The sequence below is a fragment of the Zeugodacus cucurbitae genome, chromosome 3 (genome assembly GCF_028554725.1).
Source record: "Zeugodacus cucurbitae isolate PBARC_wt_2022May chromosome 3, idZeuCucr1.2, whole genome shotgun sequence".
Lineage (NCBI taxonomy): Eukaryota > Metazoa > Arthropoda > Insecta > Diptera > Tephritidae > Zeugodacus > Zeugodacus cucurbitae.
In genome coordinates, this window is record NC_071668.1 from 4,823,486 (window position 1) to 4,846,382 (window position 22,897).

Consider the following 22,897-nt stretch of genomic DNA (forward strand, 5'->3'; position numbering starts at 1 on the left):
CTAACAATGGAATTTTCCTAACAATATTATCACCTTAGTAGGACTTCATTGTTAATATTTGTCACCATTTCTGGGAAGGAGTAACTCTCAATCCATATTCCGTGAGCGCGAATTCAACAAACTGGGTTTCTAGAACGCTCTCTAATCATTTGCCTCTGTGGTGACCTCTTCATCGACTCTTTTTTGAGATAACCAGACTGCTGTAGTGCCATTCGTTGAACTACTCCAAAAAACTAAACTCGCTGAGACCGCTCTCAAAGGTAGTCAAGGATTTTGTGACCTCACTACCGTTTACTTGAAGATACTTTGTTGTTCGACTTTTTTAGAAACTCGGGCTCGATTATGATCAGATAGTCGTATCGCTCGGTATTCAAAACCTCAGAATGAAATGGGAAGGAAAGAAAAGTAAAATTTTGAAAAAGAAAATTTCCCCCTTCTGAGTACCCCGAAGTAACTACTTATATTTTTTAATAGCAGTCTCCCACGAAATTCTTTCAAAAATAAGAACGATTTTACGAGCGATTCTTTAGACAAATAACTCACTGTTTGACATACACATGCATATATACATCTCCTGATCTCCTTCACACTAGTATCCACAAAACTTGTTAGCTGCACGAATGTCTCGGAAAAGCGCCATTTTACGACTTGATGCTATGCCAAAGAGAATACGTCATTAATACCATCCAGTATTTTATTATCTTGCTTATATGCATATATGTGTGCGTTGGTATGTGTGGCAACAAAAGTTTATGCTCCGCCATAAAAGATAAGTATAAATAATGGCAAATCATTTCCGGCACTCAATTTGGACACAAAAAACGTAATGAAATCTTCGCCACCAAATTTGATTTGCTGCCGCATATAATTTACTACCGAACAACTAAGCGCATAAATGCAATTTCTACTTGTATTTGTCTATATGTATGTGTATAACTGTTGTTTGTTTCCTTTGCTGTATGCACACACTCAATCCACAATTTCTCTCTTCATTTCTACTTTTCTCTTGTACATTTTAGTGGAGCAAATTGCAAATGACGTGTCAGCAATTGGATTGCATGCAACGACATGCTGAGGGACATGGCGATCTGTGGCACAAGCAGGCGAGCATACTGAATGAGAGTCATCAAAAGACTGATACAACGAGTAGAACAACAACGGCGGCAGCAGCAGCAGCAACCGCACTAGCTGCAACAACAGCAGACTGCCCATTGGACAACACCTTGGCAGCAGCGGGCGCCACAATAAATGGCACAACGGTAACAACGGCACAATTGCTGGCAACACCTACAACACACGGCACTCAGGAGGCGCTCGCCCACTGTGTGGTTGGCGATGGCGTCGAACAGCAGCTGGCAGCAGTTGCGTGCTTGTGGCAAGCATAGGTGATGGTGTTGCAGTGGGAGTGCCGACAACAACAACAACAACAACACTCATAACACCGGAAATGACAGCAAACACGACAAGCAGCAACAATGGCAGCAGCAGCAATGACAGCACGGCGAGCAGCAATAGCAGTCGTGCTGTTGGCACGTGCAGAAAAATAATTAAAACGACAACAACAACAACTCCAGCAACACCGGTCGATGTAACGGTAACAAGTGGTGGTGTTGCAACAGTGACGAAACCAAATGATTGGGTTGTGATTCCGGTATTTGCGGATATTGTTAAATTGGCATTGGCCGGACGCGAGGAATGCCTGCAGCGGTAAGCCGAAAATTTACTCCCTAACACATTTCCGGTTTAAGCTTTTAGCTCACACACACACACATGCATATGACACATGACACAAATAACAACTTGCCACACATAATTCAAACACTCACACACATGAACATGTGTTTATTTGTAGCTTATTTTGTCATGTGTAATATGCCAGCATTTACGCCTCCGTTGCAGTAATTGTGGCATATCAATCATACGCCCAGTGGCACTGGCACTGAAGTGAGTTTTATGACAGCAGCTTACATACTAGTTACTTAGGCGTAATGTGCCTGTGCGGCATTTATAACGTAGTAACCATATATAATTAGCTCAAATCTCAGCTGCAATAACCGCAATTGTAATTGATATGCAGAGGTTACCTATACGCCCGGTTGAGCACTGCTTGTTGAAGTTGTAATAATTGAAGGAGAGTGACTTTGGAGTGATTTTAATGCACAAATGTTATATTATTTTATTATAAATGCATAGATATATATTTTAAAAAATATTTCAAGAATATACCCAGATATTTGTTACGAGAGAAAACAGGTTTCGTACCATAAGAAAAACGTTGAATTATTTTTATATGTTTCTGGTTCGGTAATAATTCTAAAAAATGCTAAATAAAGCATCATAAAAAAATTTAAATAGTCTACCAATATATGTATGTATGTTATTGGCGTTCAACCGTTTAGCCGGTTATAGCCGAATCGATGAGAGCGCGCCACTCTTCTCTTTCCTTCGCAGTTTGGCGCCAGTTGGAGATTCCAAGTGTAACCAGGTCGCTCTCCACCTGGTCCCTCCAACGGAGTGGAGGCCTTCCCCTTCCTCGGCTTCCTCCGGCGGGTGCTGCAACGAACACTTTCAGGGCTGGAGTGTTTTCGTCCATTCGGACAACATGACCTAGCCAGCGTAGCCGCTGTCTTTTTATTCGCTGAACTATGTCAATGTCGTCGTATAACTCGTACAGCTCATCGTTCCATCGTCTGCGGTATTCGCCGTTGCCAATGTTCTGAGGACCATAAATCTTGCACAAAATTTTCCTCTCGAAAACTCCTAGTGTCGTCTCATCTGATGTTGACATCGTCCAAGCTTCTGCACCATAAAGCAGGACGGGAATGATAAGCGACTAGAGTTTGATTTTGGTTCGTCTAGAGAGGACTTTCTGGTACTACAGACGACCATATTTCGGGCCCCAGCGAAGTCGATTAGCTTCAGGCCGTTTGGCGATGTTTCTTCATGGAGGCTGAATTTTCCGACTGTTGTGCCAAAGACACCTTCTTTACCCACCCTGGCGTTAAAATCGCCAAGCACGATTTTGACAACGTGGCGGGGGCAGCGCTCATAGAAAGCATCTTTGGTCACATCACCAATATATATTACTGCATATATAAAGAGGCTGATCCAAGTATAGGTACCTTTTTCAATAACCTTTTTTTGACCGATCACGCGTGAATCGTGTCAAGCTTTCATATTATTTTTGTTCAGCATTATTTGTCATCATTTCATAATGGAACGACTTATGCCTGAACAACATGGAAAGACTTATGCTCTTGAGACTCAGCATTCATTATTGGATAATATTCGACCGAATAAACCACATCCAGCACGCAGTCAAGAAAATTTAGCAGCCATTGAAAGCGTACAAAATACAGATTGTGTAAGAAGAGCGAAATCGGTCTTAAAGGTCACACCTAGTGTAATGGTCTAAAAAAGGTGATTTTTGGGAATTTTTGTTAAAAAAAAATACTTTATCAATTATTTCAAAATTTTAAGAATATATTTAGACATGTTTCAAGAATATACAGTGAAATTTTTGAAGAAAAAAATTAAATATTTTTAAGTTATAGTCGATCTCCAATGGCGCGAAAACAAAGGTCCGTCACTGCTGCAGTGATCCCGACCTTCTCCATGGATGAAATCTAAAAAAAAATTCTCGTTAAACTAGATAATATTGTCTGTACCATGACCTACGATAAAAAAAAATCAAAAAATGACGTTTAAAAAAAATAGTCGAATTTTACCCAAAATTATGGTCGTTTTTGGCCTGCCAAAATTCGATTTTTTTATCAGATCAAAAATCGATAGGTCATTGTACGGAGAACTATAAATAGAATATGTAAAAAAATTCGATAGTGATCGGATCTTTTGTTTTTGAGTAATCACTGCAGCAAATTCGGAAAATGTTGTTTCGAGAAAAACGCGTTTAAAGATAAAATGATCGTTTTCACTGTTACCGAGCGGCTGCTCTTTAAATTTCTATAACTCAAAAACTATATGAGATATCGATTTTCACACTACATGTGCCACTTAAAAAGTTCCAAGAAGATCCGACGTTTTCGTGTCAAATTATGTTCAGCGATGAGGCCCATTTATGGGTCAATGGGCAACAAGCAAAATTGCTGCATTTGGAACGAAGAGCAACCTGAGGAGAACGATTGGTATTGTTTGTGTGGAATCATCAAAATGATGCCGGTGAGAACGTAACTGTAAGTGGCGACCATTATAGCGCCTCAAGTACCGACTATTTGATGGCTGAAATAGAAGCTAGTGATCTCGGCGGCATTGGTTTCAATAAGACGGCGCCATTTCACACACATCGCATCAATCAATGGATTTATCGAGAAGAACACTTCGATGAGCAGATAATTTCACGTTTTGGGCCGGTCGATTGGCCACCAAAATCACACCTTTAGATTTATTCCTGAGAGGATATGTAAAGTCTAAAGTCTATGCGGACAATTCCGCTACGATTCAGGCCTTGGAGCACAACATCATGCATCATGCCATTCGCCAGTTAACAGTCGAAATGCTCAAACGAGTCATCGAATTGGATTGGACGGTCAAATTGGACCCAACGGATGGACCATCTGAGACGTAGTCGCGGCCAACATTTGAAAGAGATAATCTTTGTAAAATAAATGCCAAAGAGTTTTCTTTCGAATGATAATAAAAATTATCCATTAAATTTGAATTTTCTGTGTCTTTAAAATTTTAGGGAACCTCCAAAAGAATCACCCTTTATGGATGTATAATATCAACCCATCTCTATTCACTATACTATTATGCCATTTCCTCGTTGATTTAATTTGCGCAACAGCCTCTACTACAAAAATAAACAAAAATATATAAAAATGCGGCATTTATCAGCACATAAAAATGCAATAAAATTAACACGATAAACAGCTGGCAGCAATGAGGTGCAAAGCTGTAATGGCGACCAACTACAAAATAGAATGGAGTTTTATTATTTTAGTGCAAACAAATGCGAGCGCTAAGCAATACATGGAGAGCATTTTTTTTTTATTTTTGGCGCAGCGTATACACGTACCGTCTTTTAGTAGAGAGCACCATTAAACTCACTCACTCCATCTCCTCGCTTGATGTGTTGTTAAAATGCAATAAAATACGCTTTTATATCTTTTAAATGCAACAGCACTGCTGTTACAACAAACACAGCTGACCATGCCACAAGCCAGGGGCTGTCAGTGTTGCCCCCCCTTAAAAACAAGCAACGCACTGCGCTGAGCAAACGAAAACTGTTGAAGGCCTATGTAAGCATAGCCATGCGTAGCGCATTCTACTTAAATCCAATTTCAAGTGGCCATCAGGCGTCAACGCCACCAAGCATGCCGCCCGCTGTCATTTAGCACGACCTCATGCGACTTCACACCGCACTGCTACGCATAAATACGTATGTACTTACGTGCTTACGTTTAGCGCACATATTTATTTTTATTTTCCATAATATGCACGTACTGAGAGAGCTTGTGGCACTATTGCGTTTCTTTCGCATAAATATTTGTATGCAACGTCGTCTCATCGACCAGCTCAGCAACAACAAATATGTATAGCTAAAAAAATTATTGTTGCCATGCCAGCAGCTACAGCCTTGCCTTGTAGTCTCCGCTTGTAAATCGTTTTGCCTCGCTTTTAATATGCCAACATATGTACACACATGTATGAGTGGCGCATTCAACTCAAGCAAGGCCGCACTTACACTTCATGCCACACGCACACCACTATATTCTCATATACATATATACATATATTATGTGTGTGTGTGTGGAAAATTTAAATAATCCGCTTGCAATGAGCTCATACTGTGCCGATGAGTGTATTAAAAGGAAATTCGTTTAAGACGAACACAAATAAACGTTAGCTCAGCCGGCGGTCAATTTTACTTTACGAGTGCGTTGAGTCGGCCTCAATTGCAATGCCAACAATGCGCCACTTCCCAACAGGGTGAACTTGAGTTGAGTTGAGTTGTAAGGCGAAAGGCGCAAGGCGAGCGCTGGGGAAAAGTTTGAGTTTGAAGAAATAATCCATTTTAAAGTGGCACAGTACGCTCAGAGTGTTGTAGGATTTTTGCTAAATTATTTGAAGCTTGATACGCCGCTTGTAGAGTAACTCGGGTGCTGCTATTACGAATTAGGGAAGAGGGAGATATTAGAAATAGGAGTACATGAAATTCTTACTGTTCTTGAAGAGCTAATGTACTGAAGTACAACTACAAGCACAATGCGAAATTTTAGCGCATAATTTTAGAACAATAACAAAATTGGGGAAATATTTAAGATATTCTCTTTAGGCCATGAATTCATAGAAAATTATATAAAGTCGTGACTTCGATATAATTTATTTTCAACTCTTGATTAAGAAAGTACCACTAACAATACAGCTGTCAGTCTATAATTATGAAAATTCATTATTTAAAAAAAAATCTCCAAAGTCAAAGTTTTCCCACAGGTCACTTAAGCGCTTTCTTGCTGACCTCACGCGCATTCTGGGTGAAACATTAACAGCATTATGGGCATTAATGCCAACAAGCCGATTTATTTCATAAGCATCATTTATGCATTCGTGGCTGCTGGTTAACAGAATGCTGCAATGCGGAAAGCCGAATGGCAAGAACAATAAAAAATGTGTGGTGCCACAAACAGATTACCAGCAAATGACCAGCAGTTGGAACTGAAGCCTCGAAATTGAAAAATTAAATGAAATTTAAAAAGAAAAAAATTGACTAAAAATGTGATGAAATTGCAGTGTGAACTGCTGCCGCTAATTGAGTCAATTTATTGTCCATTCAAATTTGTTATAACTCAACTCCAGTTGCCGCTAATTGAGTCAATTTATTGGCAATTAAAATTTGTTTCGGGTCAAAACAAGTTGCCGCAACAATGCGCTTATCTTCATTATAATAAAAGTCGAATCCGAAGGCGAAAACTTTGCACACGAAAACAATTGTAATTAAGTAACTTAAGCCACGCCAATAGAGCGTTAATGCAATTCAACTTATAATTAGCCAAGTTCATAGCTGCAGATAAAGAAAAGAAGGCGGGCGAAAGCATGCAACAAGAAGGGAAATGGGAAGTAACAGTAAAGGCGAAGAGAAACGTAGCACAGATTTTCAACAAAAGCAAAGTTGTAGTTGTACAACTACAACTTCAACTACAACTAAAATAAAAACTTCGAGAGGCACAACAAAAGCGCTAGGTTAGTGGCATGCAACAAGAAACTTTGTATGACTGTATGCGTGTGCAAAAAAGGCGTTAATTGCATTATTAAAAACTGAAAGGCGTACGCTAACAAACAGTTTTACACTACCGTTAAGACGATCAGCAACCAGCCGCCCGCTTTGCGTAAGAGTTTCCTCGCCCATACTGAGTACTTGCAACTTTTCTTCAAGCAGCAAAAATGAAGAATGTGCTACGCCCGCAGCGGCGACCTGTAAGCCAAGTGGAAGAAAAATTTAAAACTGCAAAAACAATAACATTGTGGCAGCCGCAGCAGCAGCTGTGCCGACAACAACAGCCAGCAAGCTGCAGCTTAACAAGCGCCAACGGTGTATGAAATCGCTGTAAAGAGCACGAATATTAATGAAATGCATGCCGGCAATGTTGCAAGCACACTATATGCACGACTACATATACCGTTATGTGCATGTTAAGCCATGAGTGCAGCGTACACATAAGCTCCGAGGACGCGCAGGCTTTAAATATCGATTGCGCTTGCCGGAGTTGCGGGCAGCGCGCCGCAGTTGCGACGATGGCGTTGCATGCACAGCATTTAACCAAACAATAAACAGTAAAAGAGGTCATCGCGCGAAGAAGCAGAGTGAAAATTAAAAAAAAAAAAAACAAAATAGTAATAACAAAATATTAAATGAGATGTGTCCACAGCAGCTGCCGATTGAAAAGTGTGTTTCGGTCGTGCTCATAACGCACGGAAAATGTACACAAAGGCGACAAAAAAAAACGCAAATACATCTTATAAGTTGAAAGTGTATACAGTGAAGCTGCGATATAATGGATTTGTATATTTAACAGAATAAATTCATTAAAAAAAGTATTTTAATGCTATTAAAGGAGAGTATATTTCGAAAATCAAAACACTTGACTGTTCAACAACTCACCTTTAAGTGAAGAGACTTGAAAAAAGATAATATTATTTAAAATTTTCGATGAACAGACTAGCGTCAAAATATCACTAATCTTCGAAAAAATTCGAACATGATTTTTGAGGAATTTTATTTGGAATATCTAAATTCGGACTCACTAAAATACATACATATGTACATACGCATATAAAATATTAGAACATCAAAGTAGACTAAATTAAAAAACTTGTCAACAGTCATGAGTAAAAGTTTGTATACTTCAATTGTTCGCAATATCTGTAACTCACTCTTATTACTCTCTTAATGAGAATTTCCTTCAAATCACTACAATTTCCACAGTAATGTATAAGACAACTTCTTAAACAATTTACAGCAATCGGATCTACGAAGAGAATGGGTATTTCTATCCGCCTAAGGGCTGTCAACTTATTGCTCCACTGATTGGTCATCCCGCCTATTGAATTTTCCATACCTAAAGTTATTCCTTAGAGAGTTTTAGTCTGATCATTTGTTTTATAAAGATCACCAAGATTTGCAGTGATATCTCAAGTCGTTTATGAGAACATATATTACACATATCGTATTAGTAAATTGGAACACGTCCATTAGCGGTTGTTTAATTAGTTGTAGAACTATAATAACTTTTTCGCACAGGTGTTAATTGTGCAATTAGCCGGCCTTTGTTTCATTACAAAATAAAACTCTTACTTTACTAGATTAATTTTTAATCGAGTACAAATGGAGTTAAGACTGGAATGCAACTCTGTGGGTTATTGTCCACGCAGTAAATTTGGCTGTGTATATTGATTCATAATATTTATATTGGTTTCCAAATAGCTTCATTCCACCACTTTGGGTTGATTAATGGTGTTTTGGGGGGATGGTACTCTATCACTTCGAACTGCGGAGGAATGGTTTCGACGATTAAGAGCGGGTGTAAACGACACCATGGATAAGCCAGCCGGCGGAATACCTGTGACGACGAAAACCGATCAAATCATGGAAAACATCGAGTTAGACCGGCATGTGGCATCTCTTGACATCGCCCAGGAGATGGGAGTGGGTCACCAAACCAGTTTAAACCAACTGCAGAAGGCTGGATACACAAAAAAGCTTGATGTTTGGGTGCCGCATGATTTGACGCAAAAAGACCTTCTAGACCGAGTCAACGCCTGCGATATGCTGCTGGAACGAAACGAACTCGACCAATTTTTGAAGCGGATGGTGACTGGCGACGAAAAATGGATCACATACGACAATATCCAACGAAAACGGGGTCAAAGGCCGCAGAATCGTTCCGAACCGTAGCCAAACCGGAATTGACGGCCAGGAAGGTTTTGCTGTGTGTTTGATGGGATTGGAAAGGAATCATGCACTATGAGCTGCTCCCATATTCCCAGACGCTTAATTCTACCCTCTACTGCGAACAACTGGACCGCTTGAAGCAGGCGATCGACCAGAAGCGTACAGAATTGGCCAACAGGAAGGGTGTAGTGTTCCACCAGGACAACGCCAGACGATACACTTCGTTGATGACTCGTCAGAAGCTACGGGAGCTCGGATGGGAGGTTTTAACGCATACACCATATAGCCCGGACACAGCGCCTGTTCCTGTCCATGGCGAACTCCCTTGGTGTTGCAAAGCTGAACTCAAAATAGACTTGTGAAAAGTGGCTGTCCGAGTTCTTCGCAAATAAGGAGTGGGTATTATGAAGTTGCCGTCTATCGATCACTGTAACACTTTTTAGAAAGCATTGAATAAAGAGCAAAAAAGCGGAAGGGAGTATTTGCCAACCTATTATTTAATTCCTCATAATGTATTAAATTAATTTGGCTGTGCGAAAAGGCTATAACACTCTCGACTAATACTCTTTTGTTGGTAGAACTGTTCCGATTGCATCCTCTTGAAATACTTTGGTAGGAAACTGTGCTAAACTTCGTGAAGACATCTTAATTTTGAAAGAAATTATCGCCTACCGGAACCGACCGACTGATGGACCTTTTTCTCAGATTTTCTTGACATATGTAACCCTTTATCGGCTTCCATTCTTTAAAGTCATTATGTTCAACCGTGTTGCCAGCAAAGAGAGCCACCTTATTGTATTTTCAAATTGCAGAAAGATTCATGAATTTCGAAAAACTTCAAATAAAGTTTTCACTAAGATTGCGCTGCTAGTCCCAATGCACAGCTGAAACCCAAAATTAGTTTAGTACGAACACAAAACATATGCTACCGAACTTTGTAACTTTTTACACTTTCAACTAGGCTGACTAACATCTAAATTTAATGAAATCACATAAACAATCAATGTGAAAATTTCATTTCGCCAAACATTTTTGCAGTTGTTGTTGGTGTAGTCTTTTTTTATTAAGCATAACAAATTGCAACGACTGGTAGTTGGTAGTTGGTAGCGTAGACCAGACGCTGCTGTTCGTACTAATTTCAGTAGACGACGAATGTTGGTTGCCATGCCATGAAATTGGCAAAAGTTTTCATGTAACAATAACAACAACAACAGCAACAACAAATCGGCAACTGTCAAAACATACTAAATGGACTACCTTTACTACTTGCAAATTGGCAAATCGTAAACAATGCACAAGCAAACTGTGATATATATATATTAAAGCCTATATACAGGTGTATATATGTAGGTATGTCTGTGATATATACTTTTTGTATAACGGCAAAGCATTTTTATAACTCTGGCAACATGTGACAGCCGCAAAAAGCGACAAACAACAGCTACAACTTGTAGCTGTAGTTGCAACAAGAAATCAACAACGTTTGCATGTCACAACAACAACAACAGCAATGAGGCAGGTAACAACTTGCCAAACAAAGTTCATATGTAAATCAAAGCGAATTGCAAACGACACAAAAGCCACTAATACCATTACCAACACACACACACGGACGCAAAGAGTTGGCCTCAACTTACCGCCATGCAAATCTGCTACGCTGAGAAACTGCCGCAGCGCCGCTTGCAACAACTTTTCATGCAACAAAAATGAGTTACGAGTTGAATTGCGAGCGTAAAATTACATAAATTCGGCAAAGCTGGTTAAGCTGCAGAAAAAGTTGGAAAGCTCAAGATATTAAGAAGTATTGTTGCAACATACATATTTGAAGGCAAAACAATGGCCGAAAAGCCGGAAAAAAATGCGCAAAAATAAGGTGAAATGAGGAGAAAAGCAGAGAAACCAAAGCGTGTTTACGTGCATGCCACATGCTTACTTTGCTGCTTGCAACATAGCCGTCGCCAATACGTGCTGCAACAGCTGACAGATGAAGTAGAAGCACTCAGAAGGCACAAAAAAAATATTTGCGAAATTTGCGCACTTTACCACTCAAGGCAAACAAATTTTGCAGCAATGAGCTTGTCACTCGTAAGCCAAACTGCCACAGACAGCGGCGCTTGACGGGCATGAAGAAGAGGAAGGGAAGAGAGGAAGAATGGAAGGGAATGGAGGTAGAAAACAAACAGCAGATGCTGGAGAATCTAGTACAGTGTGAACCGCCGCTTGATGTTGCTTAGCGCCATCTATCTCTTCATACCAATAATCTTTCGCCTTCACTCTCACTCTCTCTCATATTCACACTTTGTCTCCTTCATACCATATCACTCTCTTTCACTCACTCTCCCCTCTCACTTACTCTCCCACTCACTCACACCTTCTCTCGCTGACTCGTCAACCAGCAAGTTGTTATTAAGCAGCTATTGATGCATTGACAACAAGAAAGTTTTGCCAACGGGTAATAAAGGATCAACTTTACGGCGTCAAAATGCAACGGTTGTGCTGTGAGTTAGTGCGCCATAACTGTAGTTTGTGCTTATACGCGCGGAGTTGGTTGCGCTTTGGCGAAAATGAGTAGTTTGCGTGCCAGCAAGTTTCTTAATCAACTCAAATTACCTGGCATGCATACGGTGCAGCATCGGCAGCCGTCGCTTGTCACACAGCACAGATAACTGCATGCACTCAAGTGTGAAATGCGTGAAAACAACCGTTATTATTTTAAATGGCTCGCTATTAAAAGTATTTAAAAGTGTGTGGAAAGTTGTTAAGCGAGTTTTTTCGTGCAGACAAAGTGTGGGATTTTGCTTTGACTTGCTTTCTGGGAAAGTTATCTGCAATTTTCGCCAATTTATGTTGGTTGCATCAATACTGTTGACATCAAGAGGTGTTCGCTTGGTATTGCAAACGATATTTTGTATGGTGCCGATGTTGTTTGTGTTTTAATGAGATCAACAATAGAAGTGTGGAAATTGTTTACTTCTTCATCGAATGCATCGAAATTTAAACCATGAAGAACATCACTTTTTATAAGCTCGATAATACGGAGAGCAAATGGTACAAAAATTTCTTCAAAATTATTCAAATATTCGAAAATAAATTTTTTACAGTAACTCGACTACACTCTGTCTTGAATAAAGACGGCAACTGCGCAATAAGTAGAGATGAAGACTCTAGCATAATTCCGTAAATGAAATACGAAACTTTCAGTAGTCAAAATGAGATATGAGATATCCCCTGATAATCCGTTCTCCTTTGTTCTGCCGACTTAAAAGTTATTGTACTTGCTCTTTTTTGTTGTTTTTTAACGATCTTTTCTTTTCTGTATGTTTTTGAGGACATTCTCACAAGTTGACCTCCAATAAGCCGATTTTTGATTGCGTTTTGGTTTAGATCTTACTGTCTTGGTCTGTCTTTGTGTACTAGCTGCTCAAGCGCTTTTCGACAATTTTCCTTCTCTAAATTTCTTCAGGATTCCTTGTTTTTTCTTCCTGACTCTTTGTCGCTGCTACTTTTATGGTTCTGATTATTTTCTTTACGGCTGAGCATCTCCCAAACTAGTTGGAGGACTATTCCGACCCATCGTATATTTGAGTTGTAGTTCTTGCCTTTACGTAGTCCAAATTTTTTTTAAAGCATTTTAATGTTCGGTATAGCGGACAAGCTTGCTAGGGAGGGTACGCTAGCTACATTGACGTCGAAATGGGGGTGCGTTGGTAGTCCATGGTTCACCTGCGCAAGAGCGCTGGACATGCAGACTACGCATGAGCACGTAAAATGCTGGTCAACTACCAGTACTTGCGCAGTGGCGAGGTCCTTTTGGCCCTCTGTGGAACGTAAGCGGTCCTTTCAACTGCTTTCTCTGGACAAGGTCCATCTCAGTGCGATCATTGGTGTACTTACTGGACATTGTCCAATTGGTACCCATGCGGTAAGACTTGGAATCGTGGCAGATGCAAGTTGCCAAAGCTGTATGGAGGAAAGCGAGGTGGAATCATCTAAGCATTTCCTTTTTTATTGTCCAGCTTTTGTCAGACTGAGGTTGAAACACCTCGGAAGGCCCTTTTTCTGCGATCAAAGCGAATTTGCTAGAATCGATATTAACCGTCTTAAGAAATTTGTCCAAACGTTTTGCTGAATCTTAAATGTCTTTGATCCACAGGGAGTTTTATTGGTTTTGGTACTGTTTTTTGCAGAGATCTGCCTACAAACCTAACCTAATGTTCGGTACCTGTCTGAGAAAGATTTAATCATATAAACTCTCTGAACCCACTAGCGGCATTCTCTGGAACCCCATAAAAGGATATCCATATCCGTTGAATTTCACACACCTTCATTGGAGGCGTGAAGTCTTTTTAGGCAAAACTCTTCACTCTACCAACCTAAAGACCTAATTTAATAGCATTTAAAGCATTTTCATAAATTTTCCAAAGACTTTTTATATTCGGCTATATCAGATTGTCTTTTCATTCGTATTTTCATTATACACAGCTTGGTTGGATACCGCTCACATAAGTGTGTATGTGTAATATACCTAAAAATTTCAAAAATATCCCTCAACTGCCATATAAATGATCACCAAAACGTCCCTAATTATTTGACATGCGCTAATTAAATTACACCCCTCACTGTTGGCCCAGCTTTAACTGAATAAACAGCTAATTTCATGTAAAATGTCATACCAAATTTAGCAATATATTTAACCACGGCAAAATCAACAAAATATAATTAAGCACAAATGACTGCTTGAATTGGCAAATGGCAAAAATTTAACGAGTTACCAAATTCAATTTGTTATTGTACCGATGCTGGATTATTGAAGCATAATCCCATCAGAGGAAATTAGTGTGCATGTAAACCCACTGTGTGCTTGTATATGTATGTGTGTTCGATATAATAAATCGTGAGCTTCAATATTAATACGCGAATTGAAAAGTCGTTTATCAGATTTGGCGTTTGCCATTTGTGCGGCAACATTTCGCGTATCCATAACTGCTTTATGCAAAAGTGCAACCGCTTTTAAGCACAAACAAACAAACACACACACATACATACATACATACAAACACATGCAGATTAATACAAAATATGAGCACAACAAAAACAACAACAATACGTCATTACAGTTGAATAAATCGAAACTTTGAATTGGCCACTTAGCTGCATTTCATGGTTAATTAGCACAGTACGTGGTTGGCATGCAGCAACAACAAGAACAACACATACACTCATTGCATACATACAAACATAAGTGCAACATACACACAGTACTCCCCTGCCGAAATGCCGCTATGAGTGCGCGGCCAAAGTGTGCTTGCGGTTAACGGCACCGCTGGCCTTTGCCACAATTCGATATCCGCCCACTTAAATGCGTCGCGCTAAAAGCCACTACCAGGCAACTGCTTCAGCAGCGCATTGTATTTGTGCGCTCGCAAGCTGACTCACACATGCAAAGGCGTTTATCGAAATTCGGCGCATAAAATTGTACACTCTTTCGCTCAGTGAAATTAATGCACAACTAATGAAACCATTGTGTAATATGGGCCCTTTGTTGCAGCCAGCAGAAGACCGAAAATCCAGGTGACAGATGAACTAGCACTGTCAAAGTATTGCTGCTGAATATCTTTTAAATTTTTTCAGTTAAACTTTGAAAATAGCTAGATCGGTAATTTAAAGCATCATTTTGTGAAGATTAGCATTTATCGATAACAAATAACAATAGTTCGATTTTTATAGATAACTGGTCCAATATGAAATTTAGATATTAAAACTGCATTTTTAACATTTATCGATAACAAATATCGATGTACAATTTGTCGATAGTTCGATTTTTTTTAATCGACAACTGATCAAATATGAACTTTAGTTATTAAAACTGCATTTTGAACATTTATCGATAACGTATATCGATTTATTCTTTATCGATTGTTCGATTTTTAATCGATAACTGATCAAATAAGAAATTTAGATATTACAACTTCGGTTTTATCGATAACATGTTTCGATTTATAATTTTATAATCGATAGTTCGATTTTTTATCGAAATTTAGTCAGAATTTTTGACATTTATCGATAGTTCGATTTAAAATTGATAACTGATCCGATATTAAAACAGCATTTTGAACATTTATCAATAACAAATTGTACAATTTATCGATAGTTCGATTTTTTTTTTAATCGACAACCGATCATATATGAACTTTGTTTATTAAAACTGCATTTTCAACATTTATCGATAACGTGTATTGATTTATTATATATTGTTTGATATCGATAATCGATAACTGATCAAATATGAAATTTAGATATAACAACTTCGTTTTGATTATTTATCGATAACATGTTTCGATTGATAACATATCGATAGTTCGATAACTGATTAAATATGAAATATATATATTAAAACTGAAGTTTGAAGTTTTATCGATAACATGTTTCGATTGATTCTATAGTTAGATTTTTTTAATCGACCGTTGATTAAAAATGAAATTTAGATATTAAAACTGCATTTTGAACATTTATCGATAACATGTTTCGATTCATAATATTATATATAGATAGTTCGATTTTTTATCGAAATTTAGACAGAATTTTTAACATTTATCGATACTTCGATTGTTTAATCGATAACCGATTAAATATGAAATATAGATATTAAAACTGAATTTTGAACATTTATCGATTTATAATTCATCGATAAATAATTTTTTATCGATAACTTACCAAAACTTTTTTTCGACTAATTTTATTTTTACCTACACTGCTAGAACTGTGAAACATCGTAATTTTTCGTTGAAATTCATCATAAGCCTCGTGCACTGTCATTTAGCGGTATCTCTAACCACCGCTTCAATGCATAAATGCGCCAATATGCGGATATACCTACATATCTGACGTACGCTGCGGCCATTCAATCACAGCTCATTTTCACGACTCACATTTCATTTTCATTATTTCACCTTTTTCAGCAGCGCGCGCGAGTTAGTGAGCCGACAGCAGGCAGCCGCTCGGCGGTCAGCGGTTAGCAGTCAGCGGTCACATATTGCCAGCAGTCAGTGTGTTATTACGGCCGAACTCGTGCGAATTTTTCAAAGTACTGTTGCATAACAGCTGAATTCTCGCATGACGCTGCGGATACTTTGTTGGGTATACATATAGGCTTGTGTGAGTAGCTGTTCGTATGCGCTCTGTCATTTCAACTGCAGTATTGTGGTGCAACAGTGCTGCGGGTGTGGTTTGCTAATGTTGTTGCGTGTGTATGTGCTTTTTTGGTGATAAGGTAAACCCTGGAGGCGGTCACAGCTGACTTCGGTTGATTTTTGGCCAATGTGTTAGAGCTGTGTGTGTGTGCGTGTGTTGGTCAACTGTTGAGCGGATTAAACAAAATTTACATTCGAAATATTGTATGAAGAGGCGAGCGAGGAAATTGATGAACTGCTCAAATAATGCAGCAACAAAATCATTTTCGAAGAGAAACCTCATTATAACTACAATATCACTGCAGTTCCTTAGTACGCCGAGAACACTTGGAAACTTTTCTTTGAATTTCAAATTACAGGAAATTCTTTATTTATCTCCTTCTTACAATCTACTGCCTCAAAAACCGTAAATGAGTTCCACATTGACCTGCGAACAAATCACAGCAGTAGTTTGGCAACAAAGTCACGTGCGCATGCGCAATTATCACTACTGCAAGGCAAAATTCTACTCCCTTGGCAACGTAACACAGACACATACACCAGCGTTGCTCTTAATATAAACACAATAGTGCCGTTATGGCAACTCTCAAGACAACTGTGAGTGTAGTGCTCGTTGAACAACTCGACATCTGTAACTGTAAGCCACTTTTGCACTTCACCGAACCGATTTGTACTCACTTGTAATCTGTTTGGCGTATGCACACAGACACACACACACTCACATTGACTCACTCACTCACTTGTTCCGGAAGCACTGAAATGAACACGATATGAAATGTAACCATTTAGACAATTCGTGTACACGAACACTCACTCACACACTCAAGTGGTGAACACACACTTACAAACACACATACACACTTCCCGGTGCATATGTTCGACACTATAGCTGATGTGAGTGGTGTATCGTGCGTATATATGTGTGGTTTGTGCGTGTATTTGAAGCTGGATTAGTTGGTTTACAAGTTAGCTGAACAACTCTTATGCACCAATAGAGTAGAACAAGAAGCAGCAATCACTTAAGTAAGCAAGCAGCCAAAGTATCCACTCTCAACTTGAACGCAGCGCACTACATATGTTTGTGGAGTGTATTTAGACGCTTACCAAATGCTTTGCAGTGTGAGGGACAATCAGCAATCACTTACACAAACTAATTTGCGAATCCACTGAGTGAAAATGAATTGTACATTCCTTAAAATCGTATATGTATATGATATGTAAGACATTGAATCGTTGAGATGTTGAGGTGCTCATAACTTACTATATATAGTCCATATATTTGAATCGATCCGACTTTTAACTGTTCAGGGAGTAGGATTTTTGGAACTTCCTAAATCTACGTGTCCTCTTATCTGTTGAGGTTAGAACTTAACCTCACCGCATCATGGCGAAATAAAAAAAAATTTACGACAGATAAAGACCTCCGGTTCAGCTTCGATTTATGTTGACAATGTGTGTGGAAATGGGTGTGTCCACTGATATAGAAAAACGCAAAAGAGCACTATCGGCCTGTTACATTATTCTTACTGTTGGAAGAGAAGTCGTGCAGGGAAATGAAAGAACGCTTCAAAGTTGACTCTTCTCCTGCGATGGACACCGTCAATATTTTGCGTAAACAGTGTTAACACGACTGTTTTGCCAAGCCAATCCCAGGTGTTCCGAAAACGCAGGACGTCAATTGAAGGGACGCTAGATAGCTGAGATAGCAGCAATCTTAAAAGACTGCGTGGGTCATATCTGGCATGAAATCTTGGGTTTGAGAAAGCGCGATGGATGCATGTTCACTCCCACCGGAAAAGAAGACGCAACATTGAGACCACTTCACAGCTTATCGCAGTTTAATGCTATTTAAGAGCAATCCGAAGAAGTTTCAGCGAGGTATCGTGACCGTCGACAAATATGGATCCCTCGGACAATCGTAAAAGTGAACTTCACAAGGCGATTCTGATCTGTCCTATCGTCAGGATCCGTTGTTTTCGGAGATTCACAAAGTGTGATCTACATCAATTACTTCGAGAAGGGAAAAACAGTCCCAGAGCTCTAAAATACCGAATTAGGTGGACGAACCCATCGTAACCAGATACCTATTCCACAGTCGCCATTGGTCGAATTATACTTCAAACTACTGTCTCAGTCACGGTACTGACCAAATTTGACCATTGGCCTTCTACTCCTTTTTTCCTAACCAAAAAATTACTCACTGGGCAGAATTAGGCTCGTATGAAGTTACTCTGTAGACCTTTAGAAACCGTATTTCTCATATGGGTTGAAGAATTCACTTGTTTCCATTTTTATGTAAGCTAAATACGTTTCAATAAGTAAGGAAGACAAAGTTCGGCTTAAAGTATATAAAACTGTAAAAGCTATTATTTCAATAAAAAGAAAGGTCTGCTTTTGACCATAATCGTTTAACCAGAGTCCATATGGTTAAAAAATTAATGTACTCTAGTAATATAAGTATAGTTAAACCAAAGCACTTCTCCATTCATGACGCAAAAAGAAATAATAATAATAAAGAACAAAGTAGCTTCAAGAATGCGGACATACTCGCATTTTCCGCCATATTTTATAAATTTAAGCCGGTCATGTTCAATGCGAACGGAATTTTGTGCGCGTTCGTCTATATAGGAATGCCAATGTCAATCCAATCAAAGGCTCATATAACAAATACCGATGTAGACAATGGAATAGCGGCACGTATGGAGAGCACAAACTCACACTAACTCTCATATATCGGTTATACCAACACATAAGCATAGCTTAACTTGAACGCTATGTGCTTGTGCAAACAGGAACTCTTGGATACTTTAGTTACGTGGATACGGTGTTGTGGAAGAAATTCCGCAAGCATGCTGTGGATGGAGAGGCGAGCAAAGAGAAAGTTTCTTAGCAAATGTAAACTTTCAGCGCCACTGAAGTTAGCTGAAAAGTATCAATACTATTTTTGTACACCTTTTTACTAAAGGCTATTTTAACTTATTGAACTATATTGACAGACACACACACATACATACAGTCTACATATATTTAAAGTCCATATGTAACACTTCTGTTGCATCCGCACACACATTCCACTTGGCATTGTCGACATGCCGTTTGCATTCCTTTTCATTATATATAAGCACAATATACTATATGTTTTTCTACGCTTTTCACTTTACCGTTATTCCATTGTGCATTGTCTGTTCTTGCTCTTGCAGTTTACCAAACGGGCACATCAATATTATGGCCTTCGATCGCATGGCAGCCATTGTTGGCGCCTTCACCAAGCACATGCATGCCGTTAAGTCGCCGAATGAAGCACCACCTGGCGAGTATAAGACCTTTTGCCAGCACATGCAACGCTCATCGAAATTGAGCGAAACGGGTAAGTCACATAAAGCGCTTATAGAGTTCATATATATGTAGCAGTAGTTGGATGTATGTATTCAGAGAGGTATTTGAGAATGAAGTGGCTTTACTGAATTTAAAGTGAAATGCGAAAAGTTGGCGAAGTTTTAAAGAGTTTCAGCAGAAATTGAAACTGTAAAGTGTTGAAAGTATCAAAAAATCGAAAAAAATATTTTAGATTAACAGTTACTTACGCTGGAAATTTATACTAATTATTACTAAGTCTTTAAACAGTTTTTATTACTCTCCCTCCCTCACTCCCTCTACTACTTTATAACTCTATATTAAATTCCCACAAATATTATCGCGCCTTTAAAGCATATGTATGTAATCAATAAAAAATCATGCTCGCTCACATTAAATGAAGTGAACGGTATTTAAAATGCCGCTATAAGCCATTTAGTTGCTCATTGAACGACGCTGAGCTGGTCAGCACATTAAATGGCATGAAAACGGCTAAGCAATCAAGCGGCAAATAAACCTACTTATCAACACATGGCAACACAGTTACGCATGTACACTGTATGTACATAGCACACACACACACACTCTCACACATAAAAAGCGAGTACTCATTCCCTTGGCGCAGAGCGACAAATGGAGTGAGCTAAAAAAGGCTGGTCAAAGTGAGCTGGTTAAAGGGAGCACCGGGCACATATATACACACTTGTAAGCCAATAAGAACTTGCTTCCTTGTGCTGAGCACTGCAAAAGCGCAAAGTAACAACAACAGCAGCAGCGATAACCTCAGACTAATGGTTGCGCAAAAATTTGCCAAAGTCGTGTGGGCGTTGTTTAGAAAATTTTAATTGGTTCAAGCAACAAAAGCTGACTGAAAGACTTCATATGTTTGGTGTATGATTGCACTAAGTGCATGAAGTTAAGTAACGCAACGAAAATTAAATTACACTGGTTAACAAATTTTATTATTCTCTAAATTTTGTTTAATGAAATTATATTTAACATTTTGAAATTGACTGTAGTTAAAGACTGAGAAATATTAAATTCAATTATCTTCAAGCAAATACTATGACAGAAATATTTGTAACCTTTTAAAATAAATATAAAAAACACAAAAACTAATTTTTTATATTATTTATAATTTAATACAATTTTAACGTGGATTTATCTTATACAATTCAACTTTTATTAATTTACTTAAAATGTATGAGTCAAACAGAAAAGCATTTAAGTGTATAAATATTATATCAGGTTGACCAGTGTTGCTTTAGAAAAATTTGTTATACTCCCTCTCTTTTTTAATTTGTTTGAAGTAAAGTACATGTGTTCGCAAAGTTTAATTGAATTAACCGATTTCGTAAAAACTTTTAAATCAATTTCAGTTCATTATTCTCAACATTTAATCTTTAAATCTCAAAAAGAGGGCTGAACTTGTGGTACAGCAAATTAAGTTCAAATGTTTATACTAGTTTCATGAATACGCACGATTAAATGAAATTGTTTAAATTTTGCCTAAAATTGGCACAGTAGTTAATTGATCAATTAACCGGCTTTTGCTCTATTAAATCGCTGATTTGGATATGTAGAAAAGAAAAATCTGAAGTTACTAAGAACTTTTGCTTTAAGGTTGTTTGTTTTTGCAATTTTTTAATTGAGGAGCCTTCCCATTATATATTTAAATACTAAGAACAAAAGAAAAATCTTATTTTACTACATTAATTCTTAATCGAATACAAATCGAGTTGAAACTGGAATGCACACTATGTGGGTTGTTGTCCACGCTGTAAATTTGGCTGTGTTTATTGCTGAAATGGCAAACGGTTGATGAATTTTAATCATTACTAAGAATGCAATTACAAGTAACCTCTCAGAAATAAGTTTGCCGACTCTATAATTAAAATGGTATTATTTGTAGAATGACAATGGCTGTTAAGTTCCAATTCGAATTTCCAACTTCCAAAAGCACTTTTGAGTAGCATGTCTCTTCAATAACCCTATAAGAAATGACTGCTCTCTTCGGAAAGGTTGTAATATTAAAAAGTTTTGTCTTTTCCAGATTTAAATAAAATCAGTACACGATCGTAACTAGATTGCACTGACGGCAAGAAAAAGCGCATTCAATTCTAAATTTGTTTTCCATTTCCCAACTTCCTATGTACAGCAAAAATTTATAAGAGCTGATCGTTAATTGAGTAGCCGGCTGTGTGAAAGACAAAAACTGTTTTCTCAATTATAATCTTAATGTACCAAATTTGGCTGTGCGAAAATGCTTTTAATTGTTTGACCTTAATAGAGTATAATTGAACACTAAATACAATGAAGTCATTTATATCTTAATTGTCTTTGCTAATTGACTTGTTTCAACGTGGGATAAGAAAACCACTTATTTTTAATATTTTTCTTCTGGCTTAAAATTGGTTTAAGGGAAGGAAGGGTAGTTAGATAAGAGAAGTTTTAGAGCACTAAATGTTACTAAATGTTTGACGTTGATTGAGTTTTTTTTTTAATTGATTTCGAACTCTAATTACTATGAAGTCGTTAATATATTAATTATCTTTGCTAATTGACTTAATTAATGGAAAACGAAAACCATAGATTTTTGATATTTATACATATATTATAGTTTTGTTCACATAACGGTTGTTTGTAACACCCAAAACTAGACGAGTTAGATATAGGGTTATATATACCAAAGTGATCAGGGTGACGAGGAAAGTTCAAATCCGGATGTCTGCCTGTCCGTCCGTCCGTCTGCCCGTCCGTGCAAGCTGTAACTTGAGTAAGCTGTTCCTTGGCACCATAGGAAGGTTGCTTTCGAAAATGAGCAAAATCGGACCACTGCCACGCCCACAAAATGGCGAAAACCGAAAACACATAAAGTGCCATAACTAAGCCATAAATAAAGCTATGGAAATAAAATTTGGTATGAAAGATCGCACTATGAAGG

General features: G+C 38.2%; 1 protein-coding gene across 1 annotated transcript in view; it reads left to right on the top strand.

The window, feature by feature from the left end:
- The window catches only part of LOC105214210 (uncharacterized), a 131,359-nt gene that overhangs the window by 51,755 nt on the left and 56,707 nt on the right, over positions 1–22,897 (top strand). Inside the window, 3 exon segments of the mRNA XM_029041600.2 lie at positions 1,020–1,353; positions 1,356–1,707; positions 19,800–19,966. Of these exon segments, the coding sequence (XP_028897433.2) occupies positions 1,020–1,353; positions 1,356–1,707; positions 19,800–19,966 (853 nt within the window).